The 23,289-nt window shown below is 48.7% G+C and overlaps 12 protein-coding genes across 12 annotated transcripts; 7 read left to right on the plus strand and 5 right to left on the minus strand.

Annotated features, from left to right (window-relative positions):
• Positions 1–35: 35 nt before the first annotated feature.
• Positions 36–1,002, plus strand: B0J16DRAFT_184528 (uncharacterized protein). The gene is made up of 2 exons (XM_046122685.1): positions 36–245; positions 292–1,002. Exons 1-2 carry the CDS (start codon positions 132–134, stop codon positions 961–963), a joined length of 786 nt encoding a protein of 261 aa, XP_045979068.1. The 5' UTR covers positions 36–131; the 3' UTR covers positions 964–1,002.
• B0J16DRAFT_349083 (uncharacterized protein) lies at positions 852–1,874 on the minus strand. The gene has a single exon (XM_046128844.1). It carries the CDS (start codon positions 1,804–1,806, stop codon positions 1,042–1,044), a length of 765 nt encoding a protein of 254 aa, XP_045979069.1. The 5' UTR covers positions 1,807–1,874; the 3' UTR covers positions 852–1,041.
• A 309-nt stretch (positions 1,875–2,183) lies between these two features.
• B0J16DRAFT_418178 (uncharacterized protein) lies at positions 2,184–3,220 on the minus strand (the record flags this gene model as incomplete). Its single annotated transcript, XM_046133742.1, has 1 exon — positions 2,184–3,220. The coding sequence occupies exon 1, from the start codon at positions 3,125–3,127 to the stop codon at positions 2,186–2,188; it is 942 nt and encodes a 313-aa protein (XP_045979070.1). The 5' UTR covers positions 3,128–3,220.
• A 1,756-nt stretch (positions 3,221–4,976) lies between these two features.
• B0J16DRAFT_310237 (uncharacterized protein) lies at positions 4,977–6,593 on the plus strand (the record flags this gene model as incomplete). The annotated part of the gene is made up of 3 exons (XM_046124951.1): positions 4,977–5,230; positions 5,294–5,671; positions 5,723–6,593. The coding sequence occupies 3 exons, from the start codon at positions 4,977–4,979 to the stop codon at positions 6,591–6,593; spliced, it is 1,503 nt and encodes a 500-aa protein (XP_045979071.1).
• Positions 6,594–6,775: 182 nt separating this feature from the next.
• Positions 6,776–7,624, minus strand: B0J16DRAFT_375526 (Chloroperoxidase; the record flags this gene model as incomplete). Its single annotated transcript, XM_046130697.1, has 4 exons — positions 6,776–6,882; positions 6,935–7,231; positions 7,278–7,484; positions 7,531–7,624. The coding sequence occupies 4 exons, from the start codon at positions 7,622–7,624 to the stop codon at positions 6,776–6,778; spliced, it is 705 nt and encodes a 234-aa protein (XP_045979072.1).
• A 319-nt stretch (positions 7,625–7,943) lies between these two features.
• B0J16DRAFT_184543 (uncharacterized protein) lies at positions 7,944–8,951 on the minus strand. The gene is made up of 3 exons (XM_046122687.1): positions 8,562–8,951; positions 8,374–8,514; positions 7,944–8,327 (listed from the first exon to the last, which is right to left on the minus strand). The coding sequence occupies exons 1-3, from the start codon at positions 8,628–8,630 to the stop codon at positions 8,073–8,075; spliced, it is 465 nt and encodes a 154-aa protein (XP_045979073.1). The 5' UTR covers positions 8,631–8,951; the 3' UTR covers positions 7,944–8,072.
• Positions 8,952–10,118, plus strand: B0J16DRAFT_184542 (uncharacterized protein). Its single transcript, XM_046122686.1, has one exon. It carries the CDS (start codon positions 9,273–9,275, stop codon positions 9,990–9,992), a length of 720 nt encoding a protein of 239 aa, XP_045979074.1. The 5' UTR covers positions 8,952–9,272; the 3' UTR covers positions 9,993–10,118.
• A 2,604-nt stretch (positions 10,119–12,722) lies between these two features.
• B0J16DRAFT_375528 (uncharacterized protein) lies at positions 12,723–13,902 on the plus strand. Its single transcript, XM_046130698.1, has one exon. It carries the CDS (start codon positions 12,966–12,968, stop codon positions 13,704–13,706), a length of 741 nt encoding a protein of 246 aa, XP_045979075.1. The 5' UTR covers positions 12,723–12,965; the 3' UTR covers positions 13,707–13,902.
• Positions 13,903–14,142: 240 nt separating this feature from the next.
• Positions 14,143–16,581, plus strand: B0J16DRAFT_349091 (uncharacterized protein). The gene is made up of 2 exons (XM_046128845.1): positions 14,143–14,425; positions 14,496–16,581. Exon 2 carries the CDS (start codon positions 14,500–14,502, stop codon positions 16,174–16,176), a length of 1,677 nt encoding a protein of 558 aa, XP_045979076.1. The 5' UTR covers positions 14,143–14,425; positions 14,496–14,499; the 3' UTR covers positions 16,177–16,581.
• Positions 16,582–16,614: 33 nt separating this feature from the next.
• On the minus strand, positions 16,615–18,342 carry B0J16DRAFT_292540 (aspartic peptidase domain-containing protein). Its single transcript, XM_046124332.1, has one exon. The coding sequence runs from the start codon at positions 17,877–17,879 to the stop codon at positions 16,656–16,658; it is 1,224 nt and encodes a 407-aa protein (XP_045979077.1). The 5' UTR covers positions 17,880–18,342; the 3' UTR covers positions 16,615–16,655.
• Positions 18,343–19,341: 999 nt separating this feature from the next.
• On the plus strand, positions 19,342–21,224 carry B0J16DRAFT_364811 (uncharacterized protein; the record flags this gene model as incomplete). Its single annotated transcript, XM_046129962.1, has 4 exons — positions 19,342–19,882; positions 19,937–20,250; positions 20,349–20,645; positions 20,693–21,224. The coding sequence occupies exons 1-4, from the start codon at positions 19,526–19,528 to the stop codon at positions 21,222–21,224; spliced, it is 1,500 nt and encodes a 499-aa protein (XP_045979078.1). The 5' UTR covers positions 19,342–19,525.
• Positions 21,225–21,341: 117 nt separating this feature from the next.
• Positions 21,342–22,974, plus strand: B0J16DRAFT_184611 (uncharacterized protein). The gene has a single exon (XM_046122688.1). It carries the CDS (start codon positions 21,459–21,461, stop codon positions 22,701–22,703), a length of 1,245 nt encoding a protein of 414 aa, XP_045979079.1. The 5' UTR covers positions 21,342–21,458; the 3' UTR covers positions 22,704–22,974.
• Positions 22,975–23,289: the final 315 nt, after the last annotated feature.

A 23,289-nucleotide genomic window follows, 5' to 3' on the forward strand; every position in this document is an offset into this window, starting at 1 on the left:
ACATGATAAGAATTGTGAATAAGTAATCGATACAAGTTCTCCGTTTCAGGTATATAAAAGGAGGGCTTGTTGGTAAACCCATAGCTAATCCGCCTTTGTAATTACACTACTAAGACATATCATCCACAATTATGGACTCTCAACGAAACTTCCAGACCCTCAAGGGCAAAGTTGCCATTATAACCGGCGCATCTCGCGGTCTCGGCGCTGGTTTCGCATACGAGCTGGCAAGAAGAGGAGCAAAAGTGAGTACACATAAGCCTTCAACAGACCATAACTAACCGTGAACAGATCGTTGCAACATACACATCCCCGAGTAGTGAAAGGCTCGTCAAAGAACTATCAGAAAAGATTGCTTCTCTGGATCCACCATCACAATGCATTGCCATTAAATCCGATCTGAAAGAAGAATGCTCCCCAGCAAAGATCGTGCGGGAAGCCGTCGCTGCTTTCGGCCCCCAAGTTGATATCCTCGTGAATAACGCAGGAATGGAAATTGTCAAACCTTATACGAATATCAAACCATCAGACTTTGACTCCATCTTCTACCTCAACGTCCGCGCGCCACTCTTACTCCTCCAAGCTGTGAAGCCATACCTTCCCTCCTCAGGCGGCGGTCGGATCATCAACATCTCATCCGTAGGCGCACGCTGCGGCTTCAAGAACCTGTCTCTATACTGCGCTTCTAAAGCCGCCCTAGAAGGACTGACTCGCTCATGGGCTGCTGAGTTGGGGGCGGAGGGTCATACGGTTAATGCAGTGAATCCAGGACCTGTACAGAGTGAGTTATTAGATAATATTCCTAAGGAGATCGTGGAGATGCAGAAGAAACAGACTCCTGCTGGTAACAGGCTGGGTGAAGTGGATGACGTTGCGCAGATTGTTGCTTGGTTGGCTTCGGAGGACAGTCGTTGGATCACGGGGCAGGCTTTGTCTGCTAGTGGTGGGCTTGAGATGTATTAATGGTTTTAAGGCATATTCCTGAGATGGGTCAAAGTCATCTGGCACAAGATCATTGGTCGTTGTCTAATGCTTGCTGTTCTAGAAAGACTCTTGTGCAGGTCTCAAGTCCAACTCATGAATCCAAAGCGAACTAGGCTGCTGCGACAACCATAAATACGTCTGTCCAACATCTTCAGCCCTCATGTGTTTTCCCGTTCTCGTTTCCTCTGTATCCTCATCGGTGATTCTCCCATTAGCTATCGCATGGACACACTGCACGCCATACTTGCTATGCTCCTTCGCAATAGCCTGCGCCACCATCCGAGCCGACGCACGAGTCGCTCCGTACGCGGCATAACCCGTATTTGTCCTCATAGCTCCCAGAGTACCAGTGAAGATAATAGTCCCCTTCTTCACACCATTGGTTTCAGACAAGAGCGTCTGTCCGCCATTCTGCTCGTAGATAAGCTTCAGAGCTTCCTGCGCAAAGACAACTGCGCCAGTGGTGTACGTCTGCATGCTATCGGTGAAAGCTTCCGCTGTCTCCTCAAGAAAAGGCTTCTTGCTGGCGTGTTTGACATGGTAGATGGCCAGTTTGAGTTTGAGGTCCTTGAAGTCGTCGTGGTTACGGATATCTTGGAATGCCTTGCGCAGATTCTCAGGCTGTGTGTCCGTGGGAAAGGCGTGAAGAAGTCCATTTGTCTCCTTGCGAAGGCCGTCGCGAAGATTGTTGAGATTATCAGCGTTGCGAGCTAGAAGAGCTACGGCGAGATTGCCACCGTCTGCTCGGGCGAGAACGCGCGCGATGCCTCGGCCGCTGGTTGGACCGGCTCCAATGATAATTGCGAGACCTGAGGGCGCCATTTTAGTTTGCTTTTTCTGTATCAAGATGATATTTTGATGTTCAAGAGAGGTTTTATAGTGGTATGATGGCTTCCCTTTCGAAGACGTCATGCCGTTCCCTTGATGATGACCTTTTCGCCGTTAATTCCGGTTACTAATCAGGCAATGATTACCACGTAATCCGACCATTAAACATCAAGTTGAATGCCAATATTGAATTTGGTCCATGCAAATGACAAGGAATCATGTTATCGCCATGATTATCCATACGTAGAAAGTCTGGCAAGCGTGGACGGTGTATTATCAAGAAAAGACAATACAGTGACTGATCTGGATGCCTTTAAGGCACGACTCTGTTCTCTACATGTCTCAAACCCGCTCATTGTTCACGCTTGAATCGCTATTTCATCGTTTCCCGTTTCTTTCGGATAGCGCTGCACCACCGCCGCAAAGTAGGCCCATCACGCCCACCAAAGTCTATGTCTTCCAAGGATCGATCCAGGTCGAGTGTTGTGTACTCCACACCATTTACTCGAAGTGAGATGCCTTCAAGAAGATACTTGAAATAGCGGCCGATATTTTCAATGCCGTCCTTGGACGGCTCAGAGATATAGGACATATGGGATCCGATGAATTTGGCAAGCTGGTCCTCGGGTCGCTCGGATGAGCGGCAAAGGCATGGAAAGAACCCCCACCCTTGCGGGCCTTCATCCTCCCTGCAACATAGCCTGGTGTGGGCAACACCATCATTTGGTGAGAGGATATTCATCTTGATTCTCTTGATGATGAACCTGAGCCGGTTGCTTAAAACGTCCATGGGGTACCTGGGCATAAGTCCAGGTCCCTCGTGAACAAGAGTCAAGAAGAGCCGATGGAAAACCCACACAGCAGGTACCGGTCCACTGACGCCGCCATAGAATCTAAGAGAATCTTTGAAACGAAAATCCAGGTCATCTGTAGGCTCAAAGATGCGGAACGTGACTGTCACCTCTTCAATGACATCAGACGACGGTGGTTTCGGACAATGCCAAGTTGGCCAAAGCCCGCGGTCCTTAACAAGCATGACATCCACGTGGTAGACATTTGGCAAGAGGTCTAGGATGTATTTAACATCTTTGTAGAACTGTCGTTTCACAAGCAAAAGGTTTGCTGTCGGGTTTTCTGTTGGTGCTTCCCATAGTCCTGATTGTTCATAAGAGTAACGATATCTCATTATCCGATGTTTCTGGGATATTGTCGGGGTCGGAAGCTCGATCGGGGGCGTAAGTGCAAACTCAAGAATTTCCAGTCGCAGCTCAGAGGGGAGCTTGTTCCATCCTTTGAGGTCGTTTGAGGATGACATGATGACACCGGGGTATTGGTGTGTGTTTTTGTTGTGGCGAGCGATATTTGGGTGCTGATGTAGATAGGTTGAGAGTGAAAAGTTCAAGTGGGCGGAGGAAGAAGCAAGCATTTATATTTATACTGCAAATTACCTTTCCTTGTTAAGGTTCCCGAAATCCATTTCTTGGTAAAGGTCAAATCATCTCAGTTTACTTTACCTCAGCAGCAGCCTTATAGGATTTTGAGACCTCGTGGTGCTCAGAGTCTTCCGTGGCCATTCCCCAAAGCTAAACAAATGGGCCGTACGCAAAGGCCAACTCGGCATCTCAAAAGGCTTCACTCCGGTCAGAACCCAAATTAGTATTAGATTCACAATCCGTGATTGTCAATGTATTGTTTTGTTCTTACACTTCGAATAACTCACTCGTTAGAAAGCTCAAACAGTCATTCCGGCCAGCAAGCTTTACCTCTTTAAGACGGACTGCAGCTATGACTCCATTGAGTCTCCCCTTGTTAGGAAAATCGACAAAGATACGGTCTTATCATTTTCTCACCTAATATGCGCCAGGCCGCTATGGGACCGTAAATCGACATGCGCTATGGGGCTGGCAAGCTGAACGGTGGGGGAACCACGGGGAGAGAATCTAGGGTTCAAGGACCTCATATTTAGCTGAAAAATACCAGAAACTACTATCAACAGATGCCCTGGTGGATCACGCAGATAAATGCTAGCGCACGTTGTCCTGTGTTGCCATTGACATTGCCAACTCTCGGACAAGAAGCTAGAACGACTCCAAGGACGGGATAATCTCCCAACGTTACTGGACGAGCGCAAAGCAGCCGCAGCACTTAGGCTAGTTTATCCTGATGGTCCAAGCCTTGTAGGACCATTCTCCTGTTGCCCACCTGGTTGGGCATGTTCTCCGGGCTCAAGATTCCACCTCCGCTGTTCTGCGGAGGTACGACGAAGACAGCCAGTTAACTGGATTTATGTGGCACACCAATTAATAACGAGCGCGCACTCTGCATTTATGGCTTAACCAGTCGCGACACCACGTCTACCTATGAGAGCCGGCACATGCGTTAACAGTGCTCCTGGTACTGTGAAAGGATCGCGATGCAGTGAAGCAAGCACGAACACTACGCGATAGGCTGCAACCTTGGGGCTAAAGAATGTTAGACAACTGGGCTGTTTCTTTCGTCCCAATTATAATAGCTTTCTCTAAAATGCACAGCCGAGTTTGACAATGACGTGGCTGAGAAGGAGGACAAGTAAAGTTGCGATATTGGTCCAACGCAACATGTCTACATGCAAACTATTGGCCGGAGAGATTGCTAGCCATTGTATTAGCCTGGTAGTCAGACACTACTTTAGTGAAGAGTGGCTCAATTCCTCTTTCCTGCACGTATATACGGCTGCCACTCGGTCGCTGATATCTGGCTACTTTCCCCCATTGTCTCGTTGGTATATACAAGGTGTCAACAGCTACAAGAGCTTATGCGCAAGAAAGTTGCCCGTCTCGGCTTCAAAATTCTTTAATTATCTTCTCTATCATGGCAGTGGAACGAATGAGGCGACGAAGCGCTCAGAGGTTATTATCGATAGCAGTATTAGCGACTCTGTTCTCGCCCTCTCTCCAATATGATCCTGTCGAGGACTTTTGTCGAAGATTTGGCCACCAAACAGCAGTTGTCGACCGCAAATTGTACATCGATGGAGGTCTTGTCAATTGGAAGCCAATGGAATCAGACCATCAAAACTATACGAGTAGGTCATCTCCCATGCGAAGATATCCTTGTAGATCTTAACAACTTTCTTAGACTCATGGCTCGTTTGGCATGATCTCGACACCAACAGTAAGGATAACATGCCACAACTACACGCCAATCTCAGCAAGAATGCCTCGATTCCTTCTGTGCACGGCGGAGCCTTGTGGGCTGACGATGTTAACTACCGATTATTTCTCTTTGGTGGTGAATTTTACGATGGCAGTCTGGGGACTTCAAGCCTCATGTCCTACGATATCTGGTACGATCGATGGGACGACTTTGGACCCCCTTCTGCAGGTATTTCACGCGTGAGTTATGGAGCTTCCACGACCGTAAAAGAGCGGGGAGAAGGGTAAGGAAAGAACGAAACTCACTTCTTAACTACGTGCATACTAACTTCAACTCTCTCTACCAGGTATTACTACGGAGGCTATCGCTCCAATCATTCAGTGCCTGGATGGACCGGTCCGCCACGTGCAGTACCGGATTTGATTCGCTACAAGATGGACGCCAATTCATGGACCAAGCTCGCAGGGCCAGATGACATCAAACGAGCCGAAGGTGTAATGACGTTTATTCCCGCGAGTGACCGTGGGATGCTAGTTTACTTTGGAGGCCTTCAAGACCCTGGCGACAATGGAACTATGGTTCCGCAGCCGATGAACCGAATATTCCTCTATGACATTATATCCAACAAGTGGCATATTCAAGAAGCTAATGGCACTATTCCTGATTATCGAAGGAGGTTCTGTGCTGGAGCTGTGTGGGCCAAGGATCGAAGCAGTTACAATATGTATAGATCCCTTTTCATTTATTATCCGCTAAGCGTCTGACATTTACTTAGTTACCTTAACGCAGGCATCGGTCTCGACGGATATGGGTTTGACGATGTCTATATCCTCTCCCTTCCATCCTTCGAATGGATCAAAACGTACCCTCTCGACCGCAACGGGACGGGCGAGTATCCCTCGCACAGCCTTTCCTGTGACGTTGTCAACGAAGGGTCCCAAATGCTCGCCATCGGAGGGACATTTCCTGCGGACGATGATCAGTGCGACTCGGAGGAAGTCTGGGGAGTTCACAACATCGATCTTGGCGATCAAATCAAGTCAAGCTTCAAGCACGTGTGGGCTGGTTATGAGCCTACTTTGTTCGGATACAAGGTCCCTAGCTTTGTGACCAGCGTTATCGGCGGAACCAAAGATGGAGGCGCGACCAAGATGGAGCCCGAGTCTGGCTTTGTAAATCATGATCTTGGCACGTTGCTTGGCATGAAAGCCGCCTTCTCTACTCGCACAAGGTGGAAAGATGGACGCACTGACCCCGCAGCCGCAACAGCAAGCCAGAGCTCAAGTTCAAAACCTGGTCTTTCAACAGGTGCCATTGTCGGCATTGCTGTCGGCGGTGCTGTCGTCTTGTTGACTGCCTTAGTCGGTCTATGGCTGCTGCGCAGAAAACGAAAGGCAAAGTCCAACGTGCAGTTGGTTCCAACGGCAGAGCCTGTCTTTCCAACAGCCTATACTCCGCCATCTTTCAATCCGTCCTTCTATAACCAGTCGCCAGATAGCGGGCAACGTAGGAGCCCATGGGATCAAGATGAGGACTGGGAGCGCTCCGAGCAGAATCGGGTTTGGAGGCCACCTTTCTTAAACTCACAGCCGAGTGAGCTTGATGGCCAAGGTCATAATTTTCCGAGAGCAGACGGGCAGATTTAAGCTTTAATATGTATAATCTAAGCTGAACTCTTACTTGGGCTAAAACTTTGTCAAATAGCAGTCGGGCTCTGGTCTAAAATCCCGCCTTCTCACACTAGGACTCCAACAAAGGGAAATGCCAGAGGAAGCTGACATACTCGGTATATTATATACATGAATATTTAACAGTCTATATTTAGACTCTAGATACCAGCAAGAACAACCTTGGCAACCATACCAAGAATGTTGGTAACAGTAACGCTCTTCTCAGGCCTCTTGTATCCCTCCTCCAAAGGAAGACGCTCCTCCTCTACACCAACATTAGCATCTACCATCATTTCGCAAAGCATAATTAAACTTACCGAAGAGAGTCTTTACCCACTCAGTCTTTGCATTGCCATCTTTGGCGTTGCCAAAGACAACGAGGTACAGAGCAGTCTCGATCAAACCGATCTGGTTCTGGTTGGCGGGCAGAGAGTACTCGGGATTGGTAGCCTCAGCGATCTCAAGACGCTCGTTGCGTGCCTTGGCAGCTGTCTTGATGGAGATTGTGTCCTCGGTGAAGTGGGAGGATGTTTGAGCCCAGATGGTCTTGTTGAAGCTGAGGTTGTCGCCGAAGTAGATGTCGGCGCGGCTCAGGCTGCCATCGTGCTCGAGAACTGATTCTTTTAGCATGAGTAATTGGAGGCTCAGGGAGGTACTTACCGCCATGCTTGGCCAGGTCGTCGAGGTTGAAGGTAGTGCCGTCTCCAGTGGTCACGGCTGTCTTACCGACGAGGGTGGTGGCAGCTGGGTCGAGGTTGACGGCATCGGTGAAAGCGACGAGGAGGTCGTCGAGAGAAATGTTGAGGCCGTTACGGGGGAGGTATCCGTGGTTGGCGAGGGAGTTCACCATCGGACAAGGGCTTCGTCCTACAATTATTAGCTTCACGTCATCATCATGGAAGAGCGTACCCACGGTCAGACGAAGTAGGAGCCTGCCACTCATACTCGCTACCAGCAGCGCCAAAAGCCAAAGCCGTGGAGGCGAAGAAAACAACGTTGAAAAGCATCGTGAATAATTGACCGATAGAGATCAACAAAGAACAAAGCAAATTTTCGAGTGCAACCAAGACTTTTATTTGTTCTATTTTCTGAATCCCTGCCCATAATTCCCGTCCTTCGATCATCCCATTTAACATTGTCAATGCCGAGGCTCACGGACGACTACCAGAACAGGATGGAGGTAATTCAATTGGCCATTGACATTGGTGCAAAATAGAGCCCTTGCAGGTTTTGATCGGGGTATTTTCCAAGATGCGGAAACGAGCCAATGGAAGGGAAGGTGATTACAATGTTAAAACACGACGTTATTGTTCAAGGGGCTCTGCTGTGGAGATCGTCAGGGGTAGACACCGTAGCGGGATGACGGTCCGAGGACAGGCATGAGCCACCCTGGAGTTGTACTAAGATCAAGGAATACGACGATTTGAAAGGAAGCTAGATACAAGATCTCAGCAATCACCCAGAGGCAGCAGCCCTTCTCTCAGCTTCTCTCTTGATCTCAATGTTGAACCCATTAAAAGTCGCGTAGCTCTTTTTTCCCATGATTCTACCAGGCTGCCAAAGAAATACCAGCCAGCCGTGCCAGCTTTCTCTCTGTGTAAACGTGGTTCCTCCGTTAATCTTGGTACTTGGTCTCCAGCTAAACTCGTGGGCGCCCTGGAGCAGCGGTCCAAAACCTCCATTCCATTCAAACACATCAGGTTCGTTTTTCTAAAGCTTGTTAAGCAAGGTCTTACTGGAAGCCGGAATGACTCACGAGAAGTGTGCTGGTGAACTTGAAGTTTTGTATTTTAACCTTGAGCTTATCGTTGTGGATCAAGTGATTGACTTCTTTTGTTGGGTCTGCAGACTCGATGGACCAAGTGCTCCATTCTATGTAGCTAGGAAAATCTTGGAACTGGCTTCTATTAAAAAATGATACACTATTGGTTCCAATTGACTTACAACTTCTTGTACAATATGAACTGGGGCGTGGATCTCGACCTCGACGACCAGAGACGCTTTCTGACCCATGGTTTCGATGCTTGTCGCAAGCCTGTAGCATTGACGCGAAAGAAATAGAGGCGCTCACGGTGACATTAAGGAAAAGAGCTGGATATAAGTCTCAGGCTTATCTCTACGGGATCTTCGGGCTGTCCGCGGAGCAGAGCGTAAGCAGTATTGGAGTTCCGGGCATCAGCTTACATCTAGGATCATCGCATGGAACGATATCTTCATGTGGCATTTTATTGAACCAAGTCACGACTGAAGGAGCATTTATAGATGTTCAGTAGACATGGCAAAGGGCACACTATGGATTGCGATGCGTTTGGCCAGTGATAGATCGTTAGAGAAGAGACGACAAGGTTGGGCTCTGGCTCTGACGTAGGAGCTTGTATGTTGCGCTGAGGCCAATGGGGCTGCGGGGTTGGAGTTGGGGTTGGCTCCGATGCTCGGCAATTAAAGCTGCAGATACCTTCAACCGCAGTAGGCAAGTGAAGTACAGTCATCGGGTCAGACGAATTCGGAACTGGTAATCTACGTCTGCAAGTTCCACGAGCATTGTTTTTACTCGGCAACTGCAGTGAATGACGTGACGCAGTACAAAGAGGGGAAGGAACCTTGTTCACCACGACACAGCACTCTACGAGACTTCGCTTTTACAAGCATATCACAATGGCGCCTTCAGAACTTACCCCGGAGCTATCACAGCTCTTCCAAAGGATCGAGAGCAGTTTCGAAAACACTCAACTCGGCGACCAACGCTGGTACATCCTCGTAATCGCCTGTCTCTCCACCAGTCCTGATCCTGAAGCCGCGGCGGCGCTGTACCAGTACTTGATCAAGCAAGACGCATACCAAACAAGCGAGTCGCGACAGACTCTCGTCCAACGCATCCGCGAAGCCCTCTTCAAAAGCGTCATCCTCGTCGGCGTGTGCAAGCCTCTCGAAGCCATCCTTGCAATCAGCAAGATCGAGCGCCCCGAAGACCGAGACTACAGCGCCACGCGTGAAGGATTCCAGATCAACGACGAAAGCCACGAGCGCGGGAAAGACTGGTTCAAGAAAGTGTACACTCGAAACGCGGGGGATACGATCGGCATGTTCGACGCGCACAGGGACTTTGCGTGGACGTCAATGGAGATCACGTACGGGTTGTTCTTGTCGGATCGGAAGGTGCTGGATGATGTGGACACGCAGCTCGTGACGCTGCCGGCGATCATGAGCCAGAATTTGCCGACGGAGTCACATTGGCATATTCGTGGGACGAGAAGGATCGGTGTGTCGAAGGAGGATGTGCAGGTTGTTTGGGATAGTGTCAAGGAGATTGCCAAGTTCTTTGGGGTCGAGTTGAACAAGGTGCCGACGGTGGATGAGGTTGAGCCGGATGTGTAGACGAGGGATTGGGTGTTGGGCATAGAAATAGAGTCAAGAACGGCGATAGAGGAATAGATGTCTTTCGCGATTGACAAATGACGGGGACATCTGAGAGCATCGTAGCGGAGTAGCACCCAGACCACGGCGACTATCATTGCAAACCCCAAGTCCCAAGCCGACTAAGGCGAAAAGAAGACAATGGGAAGGAAGACAGCGAACACAAAGATGCGCCCATGTTCTCAAGCGGACAGGGCAGGAAACGAATAGGAGATGCAATCGTTAACCAACTCTCAAGGCCATGGTTTGGCCAGCAGGGAATGTGTTTGCTCGAGCTCGAAACATGATAGACGGTGGTCCAGACGGGGTGGGCATGCGGCGGCGAGGCATGTAGAGGACAATGCGGCGCTGACAAGCACGCGTCCGTCGCAAGCAGAGAACGGTGGAGAGCTTGAAGTCGCGTGCAGTCAAGAGCTCATCGTAGTGGATCCCCAAAGGCGAACGCTTGTTTGGACAGAGGGAAAACGGAGGAGAAACGGAGAGGGCGGAAACGGTAGCAAGCGCAGCAGCGAGCGGATCTGGTGGACGCGCGAAGAGTCGAAGAGCGCCAGAACACAGTCGCGACGGAAGCGAAGAGTGGAGTCTGGGCGGTAGAATAGACGCAACCAAGAGGACACGAAGTTGGGGGTCACCTGGAGCAGGCGCGTCAACCAAATGCCCTAACAATTTCTGAGCAGCGCATTGACCAGCCTGTGCTGACAGGGATGTCCAGGAAGTATCTTTCTCTGGTCCCCCCTTGCCACTTTCTTTTCGCGTGTTAGAACGCGTCCCCTCTGCCAGCCCCCCGATTAACAAAAGCCAGAGGCAGGTACTTCTCTCCCTCTGTTGTAGCTGCAATTGTGGTTCACCTCCCCCTCGCGCACTTCCCATTCCCATGTCACACCTGAAAGGCAAAATGTAGACTGACCTCACGTCCAAGTTTAGTCCACTTCAACTTATTGTAGATGCATTGTGATCCAGGATTATCTCCTGCAATTCTTTATTGTTGCCCTCTGATTAATGACTGTAGTCTTGCTCACCCTCCTCCCTTGTCTTTACACATGGGGCTTCCATGATTGACAGCTTGATTGAGAGGACAGTTAGATGTCTTCTATCGAGAGCTGATAGCACTGTATGTCTTAGCAGCAACACACCGCTGACACCGGTCATTCTGATGAATCTGCACAGTGTTAACGACTTTATGTCGGATTTCTTGTCACAGAGCAAAGGCTGAGCCAGACAGTCAGTGAACAAGGCAATGCAGGCTACCCTAGACGTTCTGCTTCAAAAGATCCCATTCAACTCTTTGCAAGCTGATCTACCCGTCCGATCAATTGAGGCACTATGAGCTGTTTATATCTGCCTGCAAGTACGGTCTCATCTTAGCAACAATGCAAAGTTAAAGATAAGACCTCTCTCAATGCAGATCCAAGATTTAATGGACTGAATATGTAGGCCAACCTCATTTGCAAGTTCAACCCGCTAGGCTGGCTGTCAATTGGGAACCCACCCAGATGTTGTCACAAAACGACACAGGGTAGCTATCCTCTAACTCCAAATCTCAGCCTTCTGTCCGTATTCCTTCGATCCAACAATCACTGATGAACAAATTTTTGGCTACCGATTTAAATGCATGTCATGTCGGAGTTGAAGTACGCGGGCGATTAATAGCTAAACCTGACATTCTAAGCTTCCAAAACGGCAAAGCCAATCTTTGGCTTGACATACGGTATTTCCAAAGGTTCACCAGGCGGTGTTCCGATAGCTTCTAGTAAACGACTGCACTTGCTATTTTCAGAAGAACCCAACCCAACTATTCGGTCTATTGGCAATGCCAAACAGAAGTCCTTTTCAACTCCGCTGTATCGCAGGACTCGTGCACAACTTATAAAGCTTCTAGTCGGCGAGGAGACAAGCATACTTCTAATGCCTACTCCCATATCTTTGCTATATATAGGTGAGCCTTCTTGAATAGCTACTATCCGTTAGTCCATTAAGCAAGACTAATGAGTTGATATTCAAGTCGGAAAGAGAACGGGTCATATGAGCGTTAGATAGGGATAAGCAAGAAGATACTCGAAGTCTTTCAACTATCATCGGCTCATCCATCCTCACTCCCCTTTTCACTCAACCTGAAATGTAAGTCCAACAATACCCCTGGGTCTCCTCTGGGCACCGTGATTGATGACTCACCTGCACGTATGATATCGGAACATGAGCCGGCATTGAGACTTTACCGTGGCCCGAGAAGACCCTACCATCGGCTGAATCATGCAAGGTCTTGGCAACCAGTCCTTCCTACTGCCCTCCTCTGGCATGCCCAGCCAGCTTCACCTTCAAGGTGCCCACTCCTTGATATACCAGGGTGCCGAAAAGCCAAATTAGCCCCGATTCGGGATGGATCTCAACATAAACTCTTGCTCTATGCTCAGTTTCCATCCTACCACTGCGGCCAACAATACTTTTCTGGCTAATCCTGGGGCCACTGGATATTTCTAGATCCAGCGTAGTATCCGAGAGTGGATGTTCTCTTGTGTTCAGGTCTATTCAAAGGACATAGGATGGAGTTAATAGGCGGACACTGGCACAAAGACTCAAATGTGCCCACGCACGGTTACGGCACCACATATGGACTAGGTGCTCACGGAACAGGTTACTAGAATAGCATCTTGTTCTACAAAGTTCATGGTTCTGTTTATTATTTTCCTGCGTTCTCCTAATCTTACGCTGTTCTTTGTTACAGCTAAAGAGAAGATGCAACACATCTATTAAAATTCATCCTACGAAAAATGATCTGCGAACAATGGTTGATTCTCTACGTATAAAAGGCCGTGGAGTTATTCTCCTACCGACTTACAATAGACCTCTACAACTCTCCACTACATTTGCAGTAAAGAAATCTTTGCAACATCACAACTCACAAATACAATTCACAATCACAACACCGCCATCACGATGGACTCATTCAAGACCTGCTCTGACGCCGAGCTTATCGAGCTGATCAATAAACACGGCGCAGACAACGCGCTCGAAATCATGGACCTCGCACGCCTTGCCAACAAGCCTGACGAGGTAGGTGGGTCATCTGACGATGTTGTCAGCTCTGGCGCTGAGATGATCACTTCAACCCTGTCCAAGTACGGCCTCACCAGGGTCGAGTATGAAGTCCTGAAGTTCTGGGCTTCTCAACTTGGCGCTGGGAAGCTGGAGTTTCTCACTACCCATACCCACACTATCTTCGACGCTCGTCCGGATTGCTGTAGTGAGCATGACATGCGGTTTGCTGGAGACACAATCAGCTGCATCAAGTCTTGCGTTGCTAGAGATGACAAGAAGCTAGCAGACTGGAGTTCTGAGGGCTATGCTCGAATTCTGGAAGCAGCACATTTTATGTTGATGGTTGAGGCTACTGTGCGAATGGAATCTATGTGCGAAGACTATCAGGACAGCGCTTCTTTCGATAGGCTGTATTGTGAGTATTTCAGGGAAATGCCTCACACCGGCGAGACTCCTAACGCACATATGAGAATCAGTGAAGTTGAGCATGACAAAAACTTTCTCAACGAGTGGATTCAGGTTTGCGATGAATACATTCAAGCTGGTAACCAGTTGCAGGTAGCTATCGATACATCGCGATTCCTGGTTGAATGCATCCACAAATGCGATGAGCAAATCCAGATTTTGAAGGAGCAGTAGGTATCTAGAGATTTGTGCCACCAGGGCTAGGGCATGGAGGATACTCAAGGTAAGTAGGTACACAGCTGGACTGAGTACCGGATAAAGGTTTCCTTCCTTGGATGGTTTTGTACTGTAGCGATAGCAGTAAATTTATGCAACCCCTCTTTTGAAAAGCCATAAGAGATATGAAGACTTGACTCTATGATCAGATCAGATGTACCTGTGAATGAACATGAAACCAAATAAAGTATGTGTAAGACAACCAACTGAGAAATGTCGTTGGCTTCGGTACCGGGACGGCCGGTGATCACTTCTACTTGCGGCTAGCAAGCTTAACCACTTTGAGTAACTCGCACAGAACAACTTCTGATTGGACCCCTTTCTTCAACGGGTGGAGGCTTAAGCGTGAAAAAATGGCTCTAAATGTTTTTCCCCGCGGTGGGAAACACACCAGTTCAGTCTCAGCTCAGCTCACCCAACACAAATCGCCTACAGTCCAGTCCAGTCCATCGCATTCCTTGACTTGGCGGCCGACATCACGTCACACACGCCTGTCTTGCCCCCGTACTGCAGCCAAACAGCAGATTATCTCCAGTACTGTACCCGTTTTGTCAGACTGCACTGCAGGGTTCGACTCTATGGAGCTGGCTATCAGATCTCCTGGTGGCGGTGTGCAACAGGCCCAGAGTGATCCATCACCTCAGAGTCAGAGTGCATCTGCCCGGGCCAATAACAAGGTCAGTTTACTCTATCTCTCAAGTACAGTACAGTACTGTAGGTCAATGTTATTGACACAAGCTGTGCTAGCAAAATGTCCCGAAACCCAATGTCGCGGTATTTGACGTCAGGGACGGTCCGAATGCCACTAAGAGACAACGGGCTAAGACATTCAAGACCCGCACTGGCTGTAAAGAGTGCAAGTGCGTACAGGTTTAATCTACCTGATACTTATAGTGCTGACCTTTCTAGACGCCGAAAAGTGAAATGTGATGAGGGTAAACCGACATGTAACCGTTGCAAGGCCGTTGGTCTGGAATGCCACTTCCCACTCAGCTTAACAGCCTCTTCTAGGCCTACAGCTAATAACACGACCACAACCGTAAGTACAAGCACAAACAAGACCAACAAGCTTGGTCGTCTCAATTCATACACGGAGATTATTCGTGACACTCCAGCTGGAGGCGCAATAGCTACTGCAATTCCGGGAGGTGATACCCGCATCCTGGTTGTACCAGACTATGTCACAACCGTGTTCAAGGATCAGACTTCGTGGGATATGTTCTCCACTTTCCTCTTTACAAACGAGCAGGGCACCTCTCTGCCTCACAATACGCTGGCTGCTATTACACCGCAGATCGCACACACCAACCCTGCCATCCGTGAGATGTGCTGCGCTGTAGGTGCTGCTGTGGGTGCTTTCACTGCACCACACGTGGTAGGTGAAGCAGCCGAAAAGGCCCAGCAGCTCTCTCTCATGTACTACAACCGAACTATCCGTGCCGTGAGGGCGTCTGGAACAGGTCTTCAATCATTGTTGCAAGTTGCCCACGTGGCTGTCATCTTTATGGTGTACGACATGATGCGCGGAGATATGAAGGCTGCAACTCTGCATTTCGACCACGCTAGTCGGCTTTTAATTACTTACTTTGGGAAGCGATGTGAGCAAGAACAGGTTTCCCTGTCAGACCTAAAGCTGGACGCCCTTGAATCAGCCATGTTCGACATGTTCCAGCGATTGAGCACCTATTCTTGGCCCCTAGAGCTGGGCATTAATGGTGATGACCGTCCCGACTTCAAGGGAGGTAAGCGATGCTGGGGAAGACACAGATATGAGATCTACAACATGCCCACATCATTCCGTGACTTGGATGAAGCTTTGCGATGGTGGGACGTAACACAACATCACATTTCGCACCATCTCTTCGATGATGAGGCGGTCATTGATCCCGAGTCCAAAGCAGCATGGGAGAAAGCCTTTACTGTTCTCGACAACTGGCACCGCGCTTTTGTCCTGCTGTATCGCAGCACCGAAGACTATCAATATGATTACCCACATCGTTACGTCACAGCTTGTATCTTTGAAGCACTCTACACAGAGTGTCTTGCAGGTCTACACCTTCAGCTCAACGCTGACACAAAGGTTTTGCCTGACGCACGACCCATCTGGCGTGAGATCATCCGCACAACACGCCGTATGCAGCAAGAGCTGAAAGAGACAATTGATTGGAATGTTATGGACAACATGGTGGTCAAGGCATTGGTCATTGTACTGTTCAAGTGTCGCGATGCGGAGGTGAGGAAGGATGTCAAGGTTGTACTGGAAGAGGCGGTTGCATGGTACGGACAATCATGCTTGGCTGCTGTCATGCTGGGTATTATGACCATGAAGGCGAACCAGATCCCTGTCCAGATGAAGAATATTGAGAGAGCCGTTGGATGGCATCTTACCTCAATTGGGTGTGGTCCGGGAGTAATTAGTATTGGATAGATGGCACAGTACGCTAGGGTTAATAGGAGTTTATGGTTATTCCATGATGGTGGCTTTAACGAAATGTTGACCAATGGCAGAAGGGTAGATCCGACGGTGTTTCAGTGTCGTCTCTAGATGATTCTGAGTGGAGCTGGCTTATCTTATCTGCATCGGCTGTCGGCGATCAGCGAGAAGAGGACTTTCCTTCCACAAGGCAGCACAAAAAGGTACTTCCAGTTCTGAGTGGGGCTGGATGAAGGTACTTGCTGGTGCATTTTAGTGTAAGCTTCGCTCGCCCTTGTGCATGCGTGTCCTCTCAGGTCCACTTATGCAGGGGAGCACACTTTTGTGCGCGATTTCTACCAGACCGAGTAATGCTGAGATGGTTCTTGCACAAGTTTTATCATTGTTGAGTGTAGGGTGAATGGTAACCAGATCGTTGACTTTATAATTTCTATCGCTAAATCCACAATTTTTATATCTCTAACCACTTTTCTCTATTTCACTCCACGTAGTGTCTTTTTAGCAAACCCTATTCTTGTCTTTTCCGCATCAAAAATCACATACGCGGCCTTTAGTGCGATATCCCCGATGATGTTGAGGTCCGAGTCAGAACTCGATTGTAGTCCGCCAAAACACTGGGAACTTCCGGCTCTGGGCCCTGCTAAAGGAGCAAAGTTCATGTAGGCACCTGGTACTGTGACTCCTGTTTTGCCAATGTAAAAGGTAAAATCAGGGAGTTTTGTGTCGCAGGGGAAGACGTAACCTCCTGCTGTTTTGTCAATTCTTGATCCCTTGACTTGGGAGTAATAAGCTTGGTTGATTGCGTCGGGGAGCCAAATGAGTGAGGTTCCCGTATCAGCGATAGCTTTGGTGGATGTCTTATTGAGCTCGCCGTCTCCAACGGTGAATCCTGTTGATGTGAACGTCCACATGCCGTTGGATGGATCGACATCCGTGTAGACGATATCACCGGTATATGCTGTCTTGTTGATGACACCAAAAGTATATGTTCCTGGAGCATCGTGTTGTAGGTCCGCCGTGAAGACTCCGGCGCTATGCTCGTCATTGACATTCTCGAAGAACGTCTTCTGCTTCTTCGGCGTGACTGTGTTGATGGAGTGGAAACCCAGTCCCACTAGTCCATCAACATTTTGCTGCTTGGTGAAAGAGTCGTGAACCTTATCCGCCACTTGTACAGCTTGGGCTTGCATCGAAAGACCGCCGATAGAGACTGTGTCCTTCACTACGTGCCCTGATGCGCCACTTCCATCTCCGTACTCGATTAACCACTTTGCATCGTTCATCTCTTCGCAAGACTCGGATGCTGTAGAGTTGTATCGAGTGCGGCTACCGCCTGCAGCAGCCGACTTCGACCCATGGACCCAAAGATCTGACGATCCAGTATCAAGATCCATCTGGAATGTTCTTGGGGGGTTGCCGATTTGAACTGGCGTTAACCACTCGGCATCATCGTCGATAGGTCTGTTGGTAACAGTGCCGGTTCCATCACGGCGGGCAAGGGCTGAAGCGGCGAGATATTCGGGAAGATCGATGTGGTACTTTCGATGCACCTTGAGAAGCGCTGCGAGGCCGTCACGTTTATACACTGGATTTCTGACTTGTTGAACTGAGTGTTCTGTAGATGGTGTGAGGGTCGGAAGTCCAGCGACCAGTGAGAAAGATGCGAGCCCGCTCGAGAGGAGAGATGAGAATCTCATTATAAAAGAGAGTATTGGTAAAAAGGAAAGAATGAAATGAATGTGCTACACACAAGGAATGAAAGAGCAGAGCATGCAATTGACTACCTACATCTAGTAAAGGGAACAGACAACCTCATATACCCCCAGTCTGTGAAACAGTCCAGCATTCTCCGCACATCAGAACCGACCCGATGGACACAACATGAGGCTTGTTTCTGTCGACACACGCGTCAAGTTCTTTCTGGCCGATGTAACTGGCCGAAGGACCCGACGAAAACAGAGTTTTTGCAGCCCTCCACAACGGTTCCCGGGTTGAAACGTGGGTCGATCGACGGGCGGAACTCAAAATGTCTGTTTTGTGGCGGTCCGGACTCGTGGTCTTAGTGGTTGAGAATGAGTCGTGATGTGGGTTTGATACTGTACGTAAGCTGGGTCGACGTGGAGGTTAACACGCGGCCAGCGGAAATGTTTCACAAGGGGCCTCAGGAGAGGTGTTGATAGACAGGAGATGATAAGCAAGAACCGAGAATGTCTGATATCAAGCGAGATCTTCAATGAGATATTGAGACTTGTTGGTAACATCGACACAATTGTCGCAGTCTTGATCTTTCATTGTACAGTAAAAATGTTTCAACTCCACTTAAACTCTCTCTAAACTGCCCTGCATTAGCGCATCAGGATGCCCTGGAATCAGAATGGCCCCGGAACTTGGATCCGTCAGAGATCGCCACATCCCGGTCGGTACAGTATGTTACAGTTCCATGCACAGTCCAGTCCAGGCCCAGGTCTATGGTTCTAATTACAAAAGTCAGTTATTTCCGAATCGTTCTAGGAGTCGAAAAAAATGGTCAAACCCTATCAAACATCTTCAGTTGCTTCGAGCCTGTTGCTGCTTCGTCTGTCCATTGACGGCACTTTTGTGACTCGCCTAGCCAAGCCGGGACTTTTGGACCGGTCTAAAGCCCGTCATCGAGATCTATGTATGCAAGAGTGACGCAAATTCCAACGACGGACTGATTCCGAGGGTATTTTATTGGTGCAGACCAATTCACGTGATACACATCAAAACCCTTCTCCCTCTTCCGCCTCAATCACGATGGATCAACAATTTTGCTACTGTGTCGAGAGTTGAGATCATTTCCATTATTTTGATCCCAAAATATGTCTCGACCGTTGTTACCCGCCCCATCTAATCATCATAGAAGCTCAAGCAGCCAAAGTCCCAGAAGCGATTCCAGCTTGACTCTTGCGAGTGGTATTCCTCCAAAGAAAAGGAATAAGCCAATTGCTTCGGCCTGTGCACACTGTCGAACGCGCAAGTCTAAAGTGTGTACTTACATCATGTAATTGGTATTTCCGTTTTAACGCAAGTTTCCCAGTGCGATGGAGCCAGACCTAAATGTAGGCCTTGTGAAAGACGGAACTTGACGTGCCAATACCAAGCCAGTCCTCAGGAGCTGCAGCAACAGTCCAGTGATTACCAGGAATTGTTCTGTATTCTTGCTAGTAAGCCTCACAGCGAAGCTACCCAGATTCTTGACAGGATACGAAAAGGCCATGATGTGGCATCTATCCTTGGACGTATCCGAGAAGCGGATCTTTTACTTCAACTACATGTCAAGCCGAACACTCATTACCAGTACCAGTTCCCCTACTCTCGAGACATGCCCAAATTCTTGACGCGAGACGGAAACCAGTATCTCGACTCGTGGCTCTACAAATTCTCTTCAGACCAGCCCAAACCCGACGAACCACCACCAGTAAAGGATCCTATCATCTACCAGGTCCCATACCACGCCGCTGAAATCGTCGACCCCCACCTAGACGCCATCAAAGCAAAGAAATGGACCACGATAATCGACGATGACAAACTCCTAAGAAAGCTTGTTCAAACTTACTTCCTAAAGGAATATCCTTTCCTTCCAGCTTTCCAGAAGGACTACTTCCTTCGAGACATGCTTTCAGGCCGCAAGCAATACTGCTCACCCCTCTTGGTTCATGCAGTTCTTGCGTCTGCTTGTGTAGGTACAGCCCTGTAACCAGCAGAACATCGATTTCTAAGAAAATGATACCAGCACGGCTACTCTGAGGCGGCGAATCGCGCCGAGTTCTGGAACCCACAGACTTTAGGATATCAATTTCTCGGCGAAGCACGGCGGTTGTGGGAGCTTGAGGCTGCGAAGCCCAAGTTGACAACTATTCAAGCTGCTGTTGTGCTGTCGATAGTGTACTCTGCCAACGGTGGTGATGAGATTGGGAAGCAGTATCTTACGCAGGCGGTTGCTGCGGCTCATACGATGCATCTCTTTTCCCACCCAACACAAGTTGATGATGAGGTCGAGTACAATGCCAGGGCCATGACGGCGTGGTCTTTGTTCGGGTTACAAGCGTGAGCTGTTTCAACGATGACCTCAGGGACATACTGACCAGAAACAGTATCCATTGTTTTACCGTATTCAAAGCACCGCTATTGTCCATGCCCCCCAGCATAGCGTTACCGGACGTTTCTGAAGAGTCGAACAACTACGGCGATTTGTGGCTCCGCTATCCGTCGAGTGAACGGCCCGTAGCAGTGAACTTTGGTCATACCTTCATCGCCATAGCCGAGATTCGAGCTATCGTCAACGATATCGCTGCCATGTTCTTCAACAAGGTCGAAAGGCCGGTCAACGTGACGATCAGCAGCATCCAAGGATTCTGTGTTCGGCTTGATAGCTGGCATCGTAATCTTCCCGCAAATCTCACGGCAAGAGAAATATGCTTTCCATGGCAGCTCAAGCTCCAGTGAGTACCGGTGTATTGTTCTCTGAAAGCCGCTAATTGTTTTGTAGTATGCATTATAACAACATGATCATATTTCTCCTCGAAACACTTAATATTACATCTACACAAGCACTGTACGATGTAAGCGTGCAGAGAGCGCTGAATGAAGCCAAAGCTCGGCTTGAGATTATCCTCCGACTATACTACCTCCGGCACGGCTACGAGTCATACGATGTCTTCCTTCTTTCAGTGCTATCCTTCCTAGGATTCATGCAGTTGAAGACCATGAACAGCATTGACCCAGGAGAACTCGAAAGCAGACGCTCCACAATAGCGCTGGTCGCCAAGGGGCTCCATGACCAAAGCCGAAACTGCTATCTGGCGGAGATAGTATTTCGTCTTATGAAGAGGAACATGGGTACTGATACTCACTATTTGCTGAAGGATGTTGATATCGGAGACGAGGACGAAGAGGCAGTGACGCGAATGTCGGAACAAGTTCACTCATCCTGGCCGATTGATATTGAAGTGATCGATGAGAATGCAGACAAGCAGAGGATTGAGAACTTGATCAGGAATACAGATGGAATTAAGTTGTAATAGCTAGAAGGGAGGTGAGGACTTTCATGATGGTAATAGATGGATACCCTAGTAGATGAACTACACACCATCTCATCAAACACAAGTTCACCCGGATATACCTATGATAACACCATGACTTTAGCCGGCTCCACACTAGCTCGAGTCTAACGTCATCAACCGTTCTAGAGCATCCGTCCAGCCCGACAAGAGTTCTTCACCAAACATCATCTATCTCATCAGGACAGAAACATCATGAATTCTTGGTATAGCGAGGCAACAATCCGTTCAGCTTTTGACGGTAACCCAACTCCAGTGATTAGCTACGGCCGACCTTTTCCCGAATTATGCCTCAAGCAAGTCCAAGAGCAATTCCAGTGCTCGCGAGTGTACATCATCGCATCCCGCTCACTTTCAAAGAACACTTCGTCTCTTGAAGATCTCAAGTACGCTCTTGGGAGTCGCGTTGCAGGTGTTCGTATCGGCATTTCACCACATACACCCATTCCAGAAATAGTCGACATTCTGGCTGAAGTCAAAACCCTCGACATCGACTGCATCGTGACTCTTGGCGCAGGAAGTATCACCGATGGAGCAAAGCTTGTGCGATTTGCGATTGCCAACGATGCTTGGACTCGTGATGAGATTGACACGCTCTGGGGTGGGAAATCGCATAACCCGAATATGCGAGAGACTCTGCATAAACCAACGATCCCCTTGATTTGTATCCCGACTTCGCTGTCTGGTGGAGAGTATCAAGCTATCGCTGGTGCGACTGATGAAAAGACCAAAGCTAAGCATACGTTTGAGCCAAATGTCGATCCAGACTTTGTCATTCAGGATCCGCAATTGACTACCACGACCCCTCCAAAGATTTGGCTGAGTACTGGCATCCGAGCCGTGGACCATTGCATTGAGACATTGTGCTCATTACAGAGTAACAAAGATGGTGATGGCGCGGCAGAGAGGGGTCTGAAGAAGTTGATACCTGGGCTACTACGATGTAAACATGACCCAGGGGATCTGGAAGCTCGTCACCTTTGTCAAACAGGTGTCGTGGAGGCCATGCGCGCGGTATCTACTGGTGTGCCCCTGGGAGCCAGCCATGCTATCGGCCATCAACTCGGCCCATTGGGCGTTGGACATGGCGAAACGAGCTGCATTCTTCTTCCCGCCGTGTGTAAGTTCAACGCCAAAAAGGGCGTCAATAACGACCAGCAGAAGGGGACACTGGAAATACTGGCGAGGCAGCAGCCTGTCAAGGAACTCATGCAAAAGTCAGGAAATACAGTGAAAGACCAAGACTTGGGAGATATTTTGGACTTGATCATTCGAGAACTGGAAATGCCGAGGACTTTGAGCGATGTTGGAATTGGTTCTGATCAGTTGCCTGGTCTGGCGAAGAATAGTCTGAATGATATTTGGATCAAGACTAATGCTTATAAGATTACAAAGGAAGAGGAGGTGATGGAGATTCTGGAAGCCGTCTCGGGCGAGTAAAGCACGTTATCTCGAAGGAATAGCCTGTTCAATGCAACTCAATGTAAACAAACATGCACAAGCAAAACTCTATTTGGCAGCTGACAAGTGGCCAAACAAGATCAACCAACAATGGCTAAAAGTCTCGTTATCAGACAATCCAAAATGATCTGATCAAGGGTAATATGTGGGGGTTCATCCAATCCACGTGAACATCAACACTCGGCTTTCCCGCCTCGGCCAACCGCCGCGCGGGGGATGAAGTAATAGTCCTTGGGTAAATAATACCTGCTCATTTCTTTCATGCCGTTCGATGGATTTGATCGTCACGCCTCCAAGAGTGTGCTTTGTTGATCAGCTGAGCCTTGGAACACCCCCCTCAGGGTATCAGAAGAATTAAAAGCATAAGAGACGAAATGATTTGGTCACTTTATGCTAGCTTAGACTAACACCTAGGCTACTTTATTATGGTAGCCTAAACCTTGGAAGACAATCCTTCTGTCACCCATCTGACTCCCTCGTATTTATCCGTACAATCCTTGGTAACAGGGAGATCAGCAAAGGATGTCGTGTTTCATGGATTTGAGCTCAGATGGACTGCAGGACA

The sequence above is a fragment of the Fusarium flagelliforme genome (genome assembly GCF_020744385.1).
Source record: "Fusarium flagelliforme strain FIESC 12 MPI-CAGE-AA-0113 chromosome Unknown B0J16scaffold_7, whole genome shotgun sequence".
Taxonomy (NCBI): Eukaryota; Fungi; Ascomycota; class Sordariomycetes; order Hypocreales; family Nectriaceae; genus Fusarium; species Fusarium flagelliforme.